The sequence below is a fragment of the Excalfactoria chinensis genome, chromosome 1, assembly GCF_039878825.1.
Source record: "Excalfactoria chinensis isolate bCotChi1 chromosome 1, bCotChi1.hap2, whole genome shotgun sequence".
NCBI lineage: Eukaryota > Metazoa > Chordata > Aves > Galliformes > Phasianidae > Excalfactoria > Excalfactoria chinensis.
In genome coordinates this window covers 5,669,872-5,685,562 of record NC_092825.1, presented here as the reverse complement: position 1 = coordinate 5,685,562, position 15,691 = coordinate 5,669,872, and the positions used below count along the sequence as shown (strand labels likewise).

The following is a 15,691-nucleotide window of genomic DNA, read 5'->3' as shown; positions in this document are numbered from 1 at the left end:
CATGGATCTTGCACAGGTAAGACACAGGAGAGAGCTTAATTAAATAAGTTTATTGTCTAATGTTTACACGTGTTATGTTGCCACTGTAAAGTGTAACAACATAAATAAATGTTCAGCAGGAACTTCACGTTCCCCCCCCTTCCCTTCTATGAACACTGCTTTAGGAACCAGGCTTTGTTCTTTAGACTCACAAAAGCAAAGTGGACATGAAGTTTCAGTGGCACAGTTTTCACAAATACGTGTTTAAAACAAAACTACCGGGCTGGCTTGGCAGCATGACAGCAGTACCATGCTGTCTCACAGGAAGCCCAGGGCAAGAAACTGACGTGCCCCAGTCCTTGCAATGCAGCAAATTCACCACAAAACCATTTCACAGGTGAGATGGGTATCAGTCTGGTAAAATGTTTGCTTGTCCAGCCTTGGAGCTAAGGGGCAGGTGACAGGGTGGGGACACCACCAAGGAGGAAGGAGTGCCGAGTTCAGAGGTGGCAAAATACATATTAAAAAAGTATAAAAAAATTAAGGTACAGCCTACAAATAAACTCTTTCAAGAATGCTGGCACGTGGCATTCTGAACTCAGATTATTTTTTTTTTTCCTGTTAAGGACAGGGAAATAAATGTAACGTTTTTATGCTGTTTGTAAAAATATTGACCAGCGCCAAACTGATACATTTTACCATCTCACTGTAGTGTCTGAACAGCAAGGTAGATGAATTGGTTTCCAGCATTACAGGCAACGTTAGATATACTCAAACAAGATAATGTAAACTTTATTCTTAAGGCAGCTGGTACTGATGCTGCACGCAGGCATTGCTCAAGGCCCATTACAGCAATGGGACACGTAGCACTTGAAAACAAGTAAAAAGAAAATAGCATTGTTGGACTAAACGACTCATGTTGTCAAAATAGTTTTCCCTTTCACACAAACCATGAAATATTTGGACATCTAGAAAAATAACGCTCCTACTCCTCCGACTTCTGCCTGTTCTTTTACAAATATTTCAAAATACTGATAAATTATAGTGACTGCAAGCAGAATACCAGTGCCCGACCCAATGGCTCCTAGAAAGTCAGCCAGAACTGAAAGAGCACCAATGCACAAACCACCAAATGCAGCTGCTGTAGGGATATACCTGGAACCAAAACATACATTCATGGTCACGCAGTTTCATACAAGAGTTCAGCAGTACAGCTACTATTAAAACAGCCAGCTGGAATATTCAAAGACAAGCTCAGCACTGCAACTGCAACTCTACCATTAACTCTTCCAAGTTTCTAAACTATGTTTGCACAACGCAGAAATTAAAATAAATATTCACTGATAGGAAAACTGTATCAACAACTGACCAGTAGTGAAGATTTTGATTAACAAGAGAATAATTTATCATTATTATTTTTAAATAATAATGCTATTTAACCTCCATGGGACTAAGACCAACTGATTTGGCTTAAATACAGAGGCATAAATCTGCCCAGCAGTGCAGATCTTCAGGCTTTGTACTGAACAAAATCCCACTCTTGCAGCATTGTTTCAGCCCAGTAATGGTAAATTAGACACCCGTAAAAGTGACGGTGTCGTCCTTTTAAAAACAGAGAAGAGATTGAACCCAAATTCCCTTGTTATTCTGCTTACGCAAAAGACATTATAAGTTAATCTCTTCATTAATCCTATATGCATCTTTTGCATTCCAAAGAAAGACATCTTGATGAGAATATCTTGACATTCATAGCAGAAACAAGCCCCTGACTTTTCCAAGAACATTTGTTCTTGCTGACGCCCTCCCAGCACTCTTAACTGCCCAGCAGAGCAGCACTGCTGAAAGTCAGCATTTTCTTACCTGTTAAGCTCATGAACCATTGAAGTATCCCTGTGGCCTCTCATCACCATTTGCTGTTCTTTGAGTTGCTTGGCAACCTGCAGAAACATAATTTGATGAAATTGCTGCAGTTTTTCCACAGTCTGATATTTAGTCACAGTAATAACTGATCAGGAAGGATCAGTCGGTTCTAAATCTGAGGCAGTGTTTGAAAATACAGTCATCAGGCACATTTATCAGAACACCTACATCTTTTGCTGATGAACCAGACACTTCAATCCAAGTCTTCGAGAAAAAAGCACAGGATCCCAACATAAAAATTATATAAACTATTACGTGGACAGGATCCTCAAATATTGCACCCATGGACTCTGGAGGGGACAAGTAGTAGCACAGACCACCAACAGGGTAAGAACGAGCAGGGCCACCGCCACTCACATCCTACAGAAGGAGAAGAAAACAGACAATTAGGTGTTTCTCAGAGACCTCTTACATCCTTATCCTGCATTTGTAGGCAAATTCCTCACCAACATTCCAAAAAACACTTTTCCATACAATTGTTAGAAATTAAGTATTCCGGTCTTCTGTTGGTTGAATACTCGAGTTTCACAACAAAGTAATGTAAATATATTTATATATTCCTTTTTAATAAGGTGATTAAGATACTTACTGCCCACTGTCCCAATAAGTTCACCAAGAAGTTGCCACTGAAACGAACAGACAGCATCTGGGAAATAACATAAAGGTTTGAAACTAAGGCAGACTGCAGAATGATGGGAATGTTGGAGGTGTAGAAGAGCTTGATCGGATAGCTGCTGTACTGTCCTCGGTACCGAGCAGACTTGATAGGCAAATCAACACGAAAGCCCTACAAGAAAGAACACAAATACACCAAATTTATTTCTGAGAAAGAAATTCTTCCTAGTTTGTCTACAAGTTCTTCCTGAGGATCTTTGTTAGATAAACAAGGAGCGTGAAGTCTGGGACAGTAAAGCCCCAAGGCTTCTTGCTACAGGCTGAACTACAGACTTTGAGGATTTGTAAGTGTTATTGCTTGGATGTTTTACATTCTTTCTATAGCAAATACCAGAGAAGGTTTTCTAAGTAGTTTCTAAGTAATGTTTCTCTAAAATACAACTAGTTTAGAAACTTCTGGTTTGATGAAACTATGTAATAGCTTTTAACTGGCAAGTACCAGCAGACCTCCTGTGTTGGTAAGTCCTGCTTTTTGCAGCAGGCTCCTATCCAAGTAGGCCCGAGAAATTCAATAACCAGAGAATTCAAGTTTTTTTTGCTACCACTCAGTCTGAACAGCCTTAAAGATGCATCGTTAGATACACAAACAAAACAACACAGACCAATAGGCAGGTCTCCTTTAATGTCCATTTTAGGAAATACTCAAGTTTAAAGACGAACACTAGCTAAGGATCTAAAGAAAAATCAAGGAGGGAAGGGGAACAATAAGCCATGCATTAATTACACTGCTGTTTTCTGGAACAAATCTGTATTACACATGCCCCAAAGCAGCAAGGTTCTTCACCTCTTTCCAAATGCAGTATTCTCTTTTATAACTCAATTATGAATGTCAAGTATATTAACTGTATGATAGAACCACAGCAGTTTCACAATCCATTTTTAGTAAAAATACTCAAATAGCTTGTATGGCATTTAGTGGAAAGTGAGACGACATCACTGCCTGAGTACAAATATGTGTGTCCATAACAATTAACAGCTGCACTCACAGGTACGTTACTGAAGAAACACCATTCAAATTAAAAGAGCTCCTTACTCAGAATCACAGAACGGCCCAGGTTGGAAGGGACCTCATGATTGTGAAGCTCCAACCCCCCTCCAACACAGGCAGAGCCACCAACCTCCACATTTAATACTAGAACAGGCTGCCCAGGGCCCCATCCAACCTGGCCTTGAACACCTCCAGGGATGGGGCATCCACAGCCTCTCCAAGCAGTCTGTTCCAGCACCTCACCACTCTCATAGTAAAGAATTTCCCCCTGACATCCAACCTAAATCTTCCCTCCTTCAACTCAAAACCATTTCCCCTTGTCCTGCCATTATCTACAGACCAAAATCACAAGATCAGATACTACATTTATTCTACTTTGGCAATTTCTTTTTGCAGTGACCACACTACCAAGAGTCCATTCACTTCTACCAATGTAGTATCAGAGCTACTAAGAGAAATTTCTCATTTTACCTGAAAATAGATGACTACAGCAAATACAAATACTGTAGCAATCAAATTCATGAGATTGGGTAAATTCTGTCGGTAAAAAGCCTCCCGCAAGGCACGGACTTTGTCGGTTCGTGTAGCCAGAAGATGAAACAATGCAATCACAGCACCTTCAAACTCTGTTCCTGGAGAAAACAGAACAGGAGAAGAAACTTGAAACTGTCAATCAATAACAGAGTTTTAAAAAGACCATCCCATCTTTCTTCAGGATTTTTGCAAGTGACAGGTATAAAGTAAGATGCAACACGACATCTGTCCTGTTACAGATGTATCACCGCAGTGCGCTGCCTGAACTCACAGACTGCGAGTCTTTTCTGGGGGTAAGAGAAAGATCAGAAGGAAAAGTAAAGAAGGGAAAAATAACTTTTAAAAAGTAGTAAGAAACCACAGCAGGCAGAATAACTCATAGTCTGGTAAGGATAAGAGCTAACTCAAATCCTGGCATAGGATTTCAAATACATGCATTTTAATGTTAACTTCAGGATGTAAACACAGGATGCATCTTAACTCTCTATTTTCAGTTTCAGCACAACCAAACGTTGGCTGAGGAATGGCAGTCCCTGAAGAATCAAACAACCTTAAAGTAATTGGGAAGCTCCAATCGGAACAGTAACCCACAGCCACAGAAACAGCTGGGTCATAAACAACTCCCCCATACAAACAGAATTTAAACTCCCCTGTTTCTCAAGACATGCTAAAAGAAGGCAATTTCAGTTTGGAAATCAAGACTTCAAAGGGCTGTAGCCCCTGTATTAGCTACTGCAATTCAAATCAACAAAAGCAAACATGCAGGTAATTTATCTTCGTGTGAGTAAAGCAACGCTTTCATCATCAGTGTTAGATAATGGATTTTAGAAGCCAACTGTCACACACTAACACATCTTTCCAAAATCCATCTGATACACACCTGATCCAGTGTACATATGGTATACATCCACAGAAATACATTATAACTAATTGTAATAGCACAGGTACCTCTGCCAGTGTTGATGGTAGTGGGACTAAAAGCCTTCCAGACAATGGTTTCACAGATATTGGTAGCAATAAAGAGGGAAATACCAGATCCCAACCCATAACCTTTCTGTAGCAACTCATCTAACAGCAGCACAATCAAGCCAGCAACAAACAGCTGTGGGAAAAGAAACAGAACTGAGCAGAAACAAGAATAAATCAAGTCTGCAATCACATATTAATCTCGTATCAGTATTTTCATCATATTGGAGAGAGATCATTAAGTTTTGCATTTAAGTATCATTCATGCAGATTTCTGCCCCCTCACATGTACATCACACCTGGCAATAATCTCTGTGACTTTTCAACACTGATGCAAGCAAACAGATTACACAGTAAACACCTTTTTCTTAAGTGTTTACATTTGTGCATTTACTGATTTGCTCTCCAGGATAATGTCTCAAAGCTGAATCTATAGCCTTTAGTGAGAAGTCTGGTACCACAGAGTACAGCAGCTACTGCTTGCAAAATTCCCATATTTGAAATGAAACAGTTACTCCCTATCTGAAATATTTATGATATTAATTATCCCAACTTCATCCTCCTTTATTTAGAGGAAAATATAGAATTTCTCGTATGCAGACAGACAGATATAAAAGATGCTGCACAGTGTTAAAATAAATTAAAGGCAAGCAGACACAGAAAGATTTTTCCTTCCAGCCATACGACATCTAACCAGTTTTAATTACACAAGGAATAGCTCACTACAAACCTGAATTATAATAAGAAGACAAATGCCAGCACCCATTTCAGCAGGATCTCCATACATTCCAGTCATAACATAGACAATGGCTTGCCCAATGGTAATAATCATCCCAAATACTGAAAGAGGACAAGAAGAAAATCCTTTATAAAATGAAAGATTTCCTGAATTCACCTATCAAAGAAATTCACACTCTGTATCTCTAAAGTAGACTGGTTTCCCATGAATAAAACTATGTTCAATAACTTGAGTCAGAACAGTGCTTACATTTCTGAGCTCCATTGAACAAGGCTCTGTCTTTCGGCGTATCACCAACTTCAATGATCTTTGCTCCAGCTAGCAGCTGCATGATCAAACCAGATGTCACAATGGGAGAGATACCTAATTCCATCAATGTACCTACCAGGAAGAAAATACAAACGCAATTAAAGCATCTCTCCTAAAGGATTATACGCTGAAGATAACAGGCTTCTTGAAAGATATCAGCTAAAGAACACTTTTCATAACCCTTCAAATGCGTATTTCAGTACAGGCATACTCTCAACAAAGACCATTATCAGCTCACGGAAAAGTGCTGTGTAAAAATCTGTGATATTGAAGGCAAACCTACATGGCTTTTCATTTTATCTATCTTTGTGAAACAATGTGAACACTGCAGGTAAGCACAAACACAACCTCAGTGCTTTACAAAGTCAGTTTTTTGACATACCATACCAAGAAACCTCTACCAGAAGCATATTCTACTGCTTCAACTCCCATGTCTTTTGGAGATTAATTGTGAAGACCACAAGATGCTGCCGATCCACAGTGCTTGATAACACCAATCTCAAAATCACAAACTCTACAGATGAGAGCTCTGAAGTTTAGGTCTTAATGAAACAAACACATCATTAAGATGTTCTACTCTGCCATCTCACCTACCGGCACAATGTCATCAAGCTAACAACTTTCAAATGCATACAACTCAAACAGGAATATACTACTTCATGAAACACTACTTCTGTAGCACATAGGTTCATACTCCAGAAAACATGCCTTCTTTTCCCCTAGTCTCTTCATCCAGCATAATAACAACTGGACATCAGTGACGGGAAGCATGGCCTATAGGGCCATGTGAAAGGCCAAAGGAAGTAGAAATAGTATATAACAGATAATCAGACAAGAAGCTTATTTGACCTCACATTTAATTCAAAGGAACTCCTCGTCTGCAGGATGCATCATGCTTTATTTCCCTTTTCCTGCACACACATTAGCAATTTGCTCAGAAACTGCTGATGACAACTTGTGCCACTACTTGGTGTAATGTAATGTCTGATTATCTTCACTGGTATGACAACATTTCCCTTTCCTAAATAATTCCCTCACATTACAGGGTCCCACTGCTTCTCTCACTTCCAGCCACTTTTCCAAGGTACAGATGAGGACAGTGACCTCACTTAGTCATGCGTGATATGTTTTGTATCTTAAGCTTTAGACTTCCAGCATTAGTTTAGCTCTTATATACATTAGTTTGGGCTCCATTTGTCTTTTCTACAGTAAATTACTTTGGGTTTGATACAAGGTAAGCTTAATCATTTCTGTCCTTAGCTTTCCAACCTACACAATTATCTATAATGCTGCAGAAGTGTTACGAGGTATAACAGACTTACGCACACAAAGTATTTTCCTTCATAACTAAGAGGAGAAAAGACACAATGTTTCCTGTATTATCAGAAACATTGCTTTGCAGTTGGATACAGAACCATCCTGGAAGTTGAGAATCAAGATGAATCTCATTTGCATGTCAAAGGCAACCCCATTCCTAAGATGAAATACGTCTCAGGTACTGTTCAATTACAGTGCTTCAACATGACACCTGGGCTTTATGAAATTTAAAACCCAATCATTTTTCCTCACAGTCTGTTTATACTGATAAAAAGAAGAGGAAAAAAATTATTTACTAACCTCTGTTTGATGCAAGAATGACTCGCATCCAGTAGAAAGGATCTGCTGAATCTGATGACATGATTCCGAACAAAGGTATCTGCCAAAGCACAGAGCATTACACAGATATACAAAGAGAGATTACATCAATCTAAGAACCTTAACTTGTAATGATTCAACTGCTACGCTGTTCAGTATAATGTATTCCAACTATCTTCTGTTTGTAAATTAAACCAGACCACACAACAGTGTTGAATGACTAGCCAGATTACTTCAGATGAAGATGTAAATGGCTGTCATAAGCAGTCATAGAGTACCTCAGCCCTGGAAAAATATCCAAGGAAAGAAACACAAAATAAATAGATCAGATACCAAAAATTCCATTGTTTATGAAATACATGATCTTTCACTACTTATTTAACTGAACAAATTGTAGCCAAACATCTTTGGGAAGACATAAGAAAGCAGGATTGTTTCATTTTGATTTTAAACAGCCCTATGCAAAATTCCTTTGCAGAACGAATTAAAGATGAAGCATAAATTCCAACATATATATTTTCCTCCACCGACTTTAAATACTCCAGTTCTACAGCTGGGAATGTGTTTTAAAGGGCCCTATATGGAACTGTAAAAGTTAGCCAAGTTTATACTGAAAAAAATACATCCATTTTCCATATGTCAGCACTGAAGGATTTTGAGTCCTTTAAACGTCAACACAAAAGAAGGCCCAGGCAATCCTTTAGATTATTTCCTGAAAACTCCACACTATTTCAATTAGCTACTATCATCTTTTGTACAGATTCAGATTCTTAATTAGGCAGATATATTGCTGCTAAGAAACACAAATAAAATCCACACTCTTCTATCATCCCCACATCTTCTGCTGAAAAACAAACAGGTTTGGGCCTTTTGGCCCTTCAATGTTGTAAACATAGAAATTATTAAACTGCTGCTACAGAATCTGACTGCAGTGGGTAAGCTCAGGTCGATAAATAAATAAAACAGAACATAAAATGCCTAAGGTTGAAGATGTCTGGTTCACTTTAAAGGATCTGGAAGGTCTAAAAGTGCTAAAATAAATAAAGTAATGCATGGATTTTCATTTTCTGCAGTATCTAAATATTCAACAAACAATACTATGCATTTATAACCCTAGTTCCAAAGGTTCCCTGCAACTATGAGTGAATGAAACTATAAATGTTTACAAAGACCTTGGGGTGGAGGTAGTACCCGCATCAATATACTCAAAAACTCCATTCTAAATGTGAACTTCAACACCTCAGAACAAACATTTTCCCACAACCTTTGCAATCTTTTAGCTTGTTTGAGAGGGATCAGATAAAAATAGTCATTCCTGTTCAAGCTCATTACTGGTAAAGTTTAAATTCAGCTACGAACAGAGGGTAAAGAATGCATTATTTCATACGACATCTCACATCATAACAACAATGTATTTATTTCTGAAAACATATACACAAATAATAAAGGCTATTTTGGATACTAAGTCTTCATTCAATAACAATTAAAACACAAAACTGAAAGCAGATCAACATGAAATAAGAACTTCTCACACTTGCAGCATTTTATAAACAGAACTCACCCTTTCTGAAACACAGAATATATCAATACGTACCTGACAGCATACTAAGAAAATGAAGAGAGTGATAGCTGTCCATAGTACCTTCTCTCTGAACTGGATCTACAGAATCAATTATAGACAGATATTACTGAGTTATTTGCATTTGGTATTTTCACTCTACTTCACACTACGACCAGATGCTGTATTATTTGTAACAACACGTGCAGATATTGAGCCAGACGGCAACACATCTCATCAGAAATTCTTTTTATATGATTTCAGATTTTTTAGAATGACAGCCATGGGCTTCTATGTAGTCAAAGACAGCTTGTATGGGATCTGGCAGTGCATCTGACATTCAGAGAGTGGAACATGTTTTATATATAGGATTCTAACACAGAATATTTACCAAAAAACAACGGCATGGCTAAATGTGGACAGATCAGAACAAACATGAAAGACTAATGCAAAAAGACATATCTGCTGTGATTCTATTTCTAGGCTTCCACAGATGGACAGAACTGTTTTGTAAGGCTGAAAGTTACTTGTGTGCTATAAAGTTATTAGAGATTTAACTGCAAGTGACTAAAAACCAGAAGAACCACAAGTTTTGGATAAGAAATCAGAGCAGTGAGAAAGAAGTTCTTAGAAAGTTGTTACAGGAAGCTTAAATTCATCATTATGTTAATGGACACAGACTACAAATTTTAGAGGCTTTTTTCCCCTCCAAAGTATTTCTATCAATGTACATCAGGTATTACTTTTAAGAGATTGACAATAATCATCAGTCATATACTGCTATTTTATATACTTAATATACTGCTATTAAGAGATTCCCATGGTCACAACATACAAACCACTCTATGATTCTATGACATGAGTCCATGTTTTGAGGCAGAATGCTGTAACTAGTTCCACAGAAGAAGAATCACGAGGTTTAAATTTGAAACAGAGAACTACTCAAAGTTTGAGAAAGAAAAGCACTTGAAGAGACCAAGATAGAGCTACACTGCAGTGCTATGTTCAAATTCTTATTTCTTCTCCATGGACCATAAACACTGGGATAAGTGTGTAAATGGCAGACAAGAGCACAGCAGCTACTAAAAGGAGGCACGAACTGACACACAAAACAGATAGAGAGTAAGTAATACATTTCTGCTTCCAACCAATGATGCTGCCTATAGAGAAGTAACAAGAGAAGAGGTTAGTGGGTAGTTTTATGGGCTCTGAACACCTACAAAGAAGAATCTGTAAACTGAGGCAGCAGGACAACTCCCCAGACAAAAGAAATTCGGAACTAGTCTGCAACTTTGAGAGTGAAAGCATACACTTAATTTGAGGCAAAGTAGTTCCAGTAATTTAATGTATTTACTGATATAGATTCATTTCTAAAAGAGGCCAGATGCTAAAAATACATACAGTACAAAGTTAAAAAAAGAAAAACAGTGACAGCAGCAAATAAATCCAGTGTCTTATGTTAGGTTTTATGAAGTGCTGACCCACTTTACCAAGCGCTGTTTCAATTCCATTGTTCAGATTTACAGTACAGGCTTTAAAAAATGTTGAGCAGAACTGTTTCTGAAGCCTAAAGCTTAATGTTAGCTTCTGGGGTATCAGTCTCGTCAACCACCCTGGCCCTCAATTCAACTCAAGCAAATGTGAGCACTAGAGAAATCCTGTAACATCCAAATCATAGAATCACAGAATCACCAAGGTTGGAAAAGACCTAAAAGATCATCCAGTCCAACCGTTCAGCTATTATCAATAGCTCCCACTAAACCAAGTCCCTCAACACAACATCCAAACGTTCCTTGAGCAACCCCAGAGTTGGTGCCTCCACCACCTCCCTGGGCAGTCCATTCCAGTGCCTGACCACCCTTTCTGATAAGTAATACTTCCTAATGTCCAGTCTGAATCTCCCCTGCTGCAGCTTGAAACCATTCCCTCTGGTCCTATCACTAATGACACAAGAGAAGAGGCCGACCCCCAGCTCACTACAACCTCCCTTCAGGAAGTTATAGAGAGCAATAAGGTCTAATAAATCACACTTGGTTTACAAGGAACAACCTCTGTGATTCAAAGAAGTAAAAAACAGAGAAAAGAAAAAGGAGGCATTTGAATCCATATGCCAAAAACAGCAAAATACCAACTGGTACCAAAATATTCCAGCCACAAATGATAACAAGCACAAAAAGAGTACATTTCACCATCTGATCAGATCCAACTGGACATTTTCTTCTTTTGCTATTTTTCTCACTTACAGCTCGTGAAAATAAATGGCCGTGAGCCCCATCATCCTGGTGTTCTGAACACGGTGTTCTACTCCATGTCCGTGAAGTATCTGAGAAATCTGTGCATGTAGGATGAACAAACATAACAACTACAAAAAAGCAGCACTTGCTTCTGTCAACCAACACTGCCAAATGACAAAAGCACAGTGACAGAAAAAGCCCACTTCCTTCATCAAAAATAATGGGAAAAGCTTCAACGAGAGCCCACCTGAATGAAAATTTGTGTTCTCTGAACAGTCAACAACCACAGAACATTAAGTTTAGAGATTTTTGCTCTACTTCGTCCTATTTGTTTCTTGCTCCACCCTGACCAGCCCACTAAATAATTACTAATGATGCCTGCCAGTGACAGCTTGCAAGAAAACAATAAATAAAAAAGACCTGTTAATCAGAATGACCTGTCACTTGATAGACTACGCACAGGCAAGAAACATTATGTAAGATGGTCAAAAAACTCTTCAGTCTAGGAAGGACAATCCCAAGTATATCCTTCACTTCAAATTTGTGCAAAGCTGGCAACAGACTATCATTGCTCAGCCAGTGACCTAGATAGTGAAAGAGACAAAGTGACTCGAGTTGCAAGGACGAGAATAAGAAGGATGCTCCAGGTATCCTTCACCAGCTGATGGAGGACATTGACAAACCAAGTCTCTCTCCCTACCCTTCCTTTCCTCAGAGAGAGGAAGAATCCAAGAGAAAATGACATCTGTTGCTGAGCTTTACAGGAACCTCAGCATCTGTAGATTTATCTTAGCTTTCTCATCAACCCCACTTCACTAGAAGAAATGGGACAGAAGAATGTAACAAACTCATCAAAAATATGCCATAAACAAGCACGAGAAGATTGCACTGAAGTTGAAAGCTGCAGAAACACAGTGGGTTATCTCCCACTCAATCAGGTGCATCCTGATCCTAGCACAAGGTCTGGCTCTGGAGACTCAAGAGGCCTTTGTCTGATTGATATCACTTGTCTGAAGATCCGGCCCTAACCCTCAGGAATCTCTGAATGGTGTGAGAATATTCTCCCAGATGGTATCATGCTCACAGTTTTGCACTTCTTTCTAACAATAAAAATCAATATTTGCCTCTTATCTAATATTTTCTGGTGTGGCTGGCATGAAAATTCCGAACTTGCTACTCTAATTAGAACCTTTGTCACCTAGGTGATACATGACTGCTTGACTATTAGTAAAATAGCTTATTGTCATTATTATCATTATTACCATTTGACAGGGACAGGCTCTTCCTATCTACAGAAATTAACTAATGTTGATCTAGAAAACAGGCAGAGAAGTGGGTTCTAGGGCTACAGGAATAGAATAAGATGTAAATGAGCTCATTTCATCGGTCTCAGAATAAAGGGAAGTGTCACAGCTCGAAGGTTATTTGAACCTTGTCACAAATCACCTTCCCACCTCATCAAATGGAAAAACAGCCATAAGAGGAGAAAATATTCTGAGGCAAAAAAATCCACAGGAAAAAAATGCTTGAAAATTCTGTTCTAGTATGTTACAATAGATGTAGTTGTAGAGAACCGAATACAATAAAGTCAGTCTAGAGATAAGACATTTAAAAAACAAAATGAGTTAGTACTGTTAGCATATAGAAGAATTTAATCTGTCAGAAGACTGTTAAGAACTTATTACGATGATAATCTTTTACCTGAATGTGGATTTCCTTTCTTCCAAAGGATATGCCCTACCTTTGGGCCCACTATCTGCACGTGTATTGGGGTGTGGAGTTGAACGCATTCTCTTATCTGAGAACAAATTAAAGTAAAAAACAACAATGTGGTACTCACCTTTCTTTCTGGTTTCTGGATTTCGGGTAAAACTGCACAGAATGGCTTAATAACTTCTAAAAATTTAACTGTTGTGGAAGGAATGAACAAAAAAAAGAGTAAGAAGAAAATATTTTAATGAACTTGTATCACTTATAAAACTTCGTACTTCATATAACTTCTAAGGAAAAAAATTAAAGTGTAAGAACACCTCAGGTGAACTACTTCATCAACGCTTGCTATCTCAACATGTAAGAAGTAATGCCCATTTCTTGAAGCAAGTGAAAAATGAACGTGAATCATAAATGACTTGGAAGGATCATTCAGTTTTAACCCCCTGCCACAGGCAGGGTTGCCACCCATCAGATCAGGCTGCTCAGGGCTCCATCCAGTCCAGCCCTGCACACCTCCAGGGATGGAGCAGCCACAACCTCTTTGGGCAACCTTGACTCAGTGCCTCACCTCTGAGTGAAAGTCTTCCCCCCAACATCTAAAATGAATCTCTCCTCTTTTGGTTTAAAACCATTCCCCTTAGTCCTATCACTACCAGACTATACAAAAAGTTGATCTCTCTTCTGCTTTTAAGCTCCCTTTATGTACCAGAAGGCTACCAGGTCTCCCCTGAGCCTTCCCCAAGTAGAACAACTCAAGCTTCCTCAGCCATTCGTCTCAGGAGAGGCACTCTAGCCCTCTGAGCATCTCTGTCCCCCCTATGGACCTGCTCCAAAAGCTCCACACCTTCCCTGAGCTCCAGACCTGTACGAGGGTAGAGTAGAGGGGAGCCATCCCCTCCTTCTCCTTGATGCCATCTCTCTTCTGCTGCAGCATAGGACACAGTTGGCCTTCTGGGCTGCAAGAGCACACAACTGGCTCACGTCCACCTTTTCATCCACCTGAACCCCAAGCCCATCTCCACAGAGCTGCTCTCAATGAGTTCTTCCCTCAGTCTGTATCTATGACTGGAGCTGCCCAGACCCAAGTGCAACACCTTACACACAGCCTTGTTACAACTCACTAGGATCCCACTTTTCAAGCCTAGAAACGTGGAAAAGAATTCTTATTTACAAGAGATTAGGCCCCATTCTTTATTCCACAGCTGTGATGCAGAGGTGCAGTGGGTACATCACCAGAAGTGAACTAAATCATATCCCATCTAAATATACATGACCCAGTACCAGTCTGCCTGTCAAGCACAGAAGCAATGGATGCAGACATCACAATGCACCTACCTGGGAACTAATAGACTTTACGTATCTATCTCGCTCATCATGGGGGGAAAAGAAAAAATCATTGATGTATCTTTCCAAACCTTAAATTGTTACAACATGGATTCCGACCGAAGTTTGTGGGATTTAACTTTTGTTACAACTCCCTTCGCAGTCTCTCCGTTCAAAACGCAGCACAGCTCAGCAGTCTGAGCTCTTGGCTATCAAAACCCCAATACCCCAAAGCACGGGCAGGTGGTTTTCCCTATCAAACCTCCCGCAGCGCTCCCAGCCCGTTACGTGCGGCTCTCCACAGCCATCAGCCGCGGTTCCCTTCAGAGACGCCGCGCGTGGAAACGCCGCGTTGAAGCCCACACACAGCGCCGGGCCCGGCTCCTCCCGTACCGATCGCCCCTCTCAAGACTCCCCGTGCCACACAAGAGCCGGCCCGGACCCTCGGATATGAGAAGGGGGGCACGACCCGCCTCCAAGCCTTGAGGTGACCGCCTCACCGCCCTCCTCTCCCTCCCCTCGACGCGGCCGCCCGCGCTGCCGTACTCACTGCCCATGGCGGCGGGGCCGGCCGCTGCCTCACCGCTGTCAGCGCCGCTCCCCTCCCCCACCGCGTTCCCTCCGCCGCCGTCACGTGATGCGGCGCGCAGGGGCCCGCGCAGGCGTCGCTACGGCCGCCTCTGTCCGCTGCGGCCCGGGCTCTGTTCTTCCTTGGGCCGAGTTACCGCTGCCCTCAGGGAGTTCAAACTAACAGCCATTTCCTTCAGCGTCTTTATTTTTCCTTCCAGCCTTGCACTAAAAACCCCGAACGTGTCCTATACCTGCTATCGGACACCTTCCCGGTTAAGACACTATCACTGCAGAAGTTGTGTAGGTGATCTATCAGGCGGAACCCCAAGAGCTTCCTTCACGGCCCAGTACTCAGTAAGGAGTAAAGGACGGGCAGAGCTCCAGATCCGATATAAAAGTGATTTCTACATGGCAGAATCTACCGCTCAGGAACCACAGTAAATCCCAGGGAATGCCAGGAGCTGCACTCTGATGAGCTGCAGAGCATTTGGCTGCAGACACGTCTCACTCACAGGGAATGAAACAGGTAAATGGCCTTTTCAGCATCT

At 40.5% G+C, this 15,691-nt stretch overlaps 1 protein-coding gene across 2 annotated transcripts; it reads right to left on the bottom strand.

Annotated features, from left to right (window-relative positions):
- Positions 1-29: 29 nt before the first annotated feature.
- SEC61A2 (SEC61 translocon subunit alpha 2) lies at positions 30-15,258 on the bottom strand. Of its 2 annotated transcripts, none has more exons than XM_072357971.1 (12): positions 15,124-15,258; positions 13,378-13,445; positions 9,340-9,405; positions 7,728-7,806; positions 6,051-6,182; positions 5,793-5,902; positions 5,045-5,198; positions 4,034-4,194; positions 2,489-2,686; positions 2,068-2,259; positions 1,840-1,916; positions 30-1,134 (listed from the first exon to the last, which is right to left on the bottom strand). In XM_072357971.1, exons 1-12 carry the CDS (start codon positions 15,128-15,130, stop codon positions 948-950), a joined length of 1,431 nt encoding a protein of 476 aa, XP_072214072.1. In that variant the 5' UTR covers positions 15,131-15,258; the 3' UTR covers positions 30-947. The 2 variants fall into 2 exon arrangements, with proteins under 2 accessions (XP_072214072.1, XP_072214081.1); XM_072357980.1 differs by having other exon boundaries at positions 14,586-15,132.
- Positions 15,259-15,691: the final 433 nt, after the last annotated feature.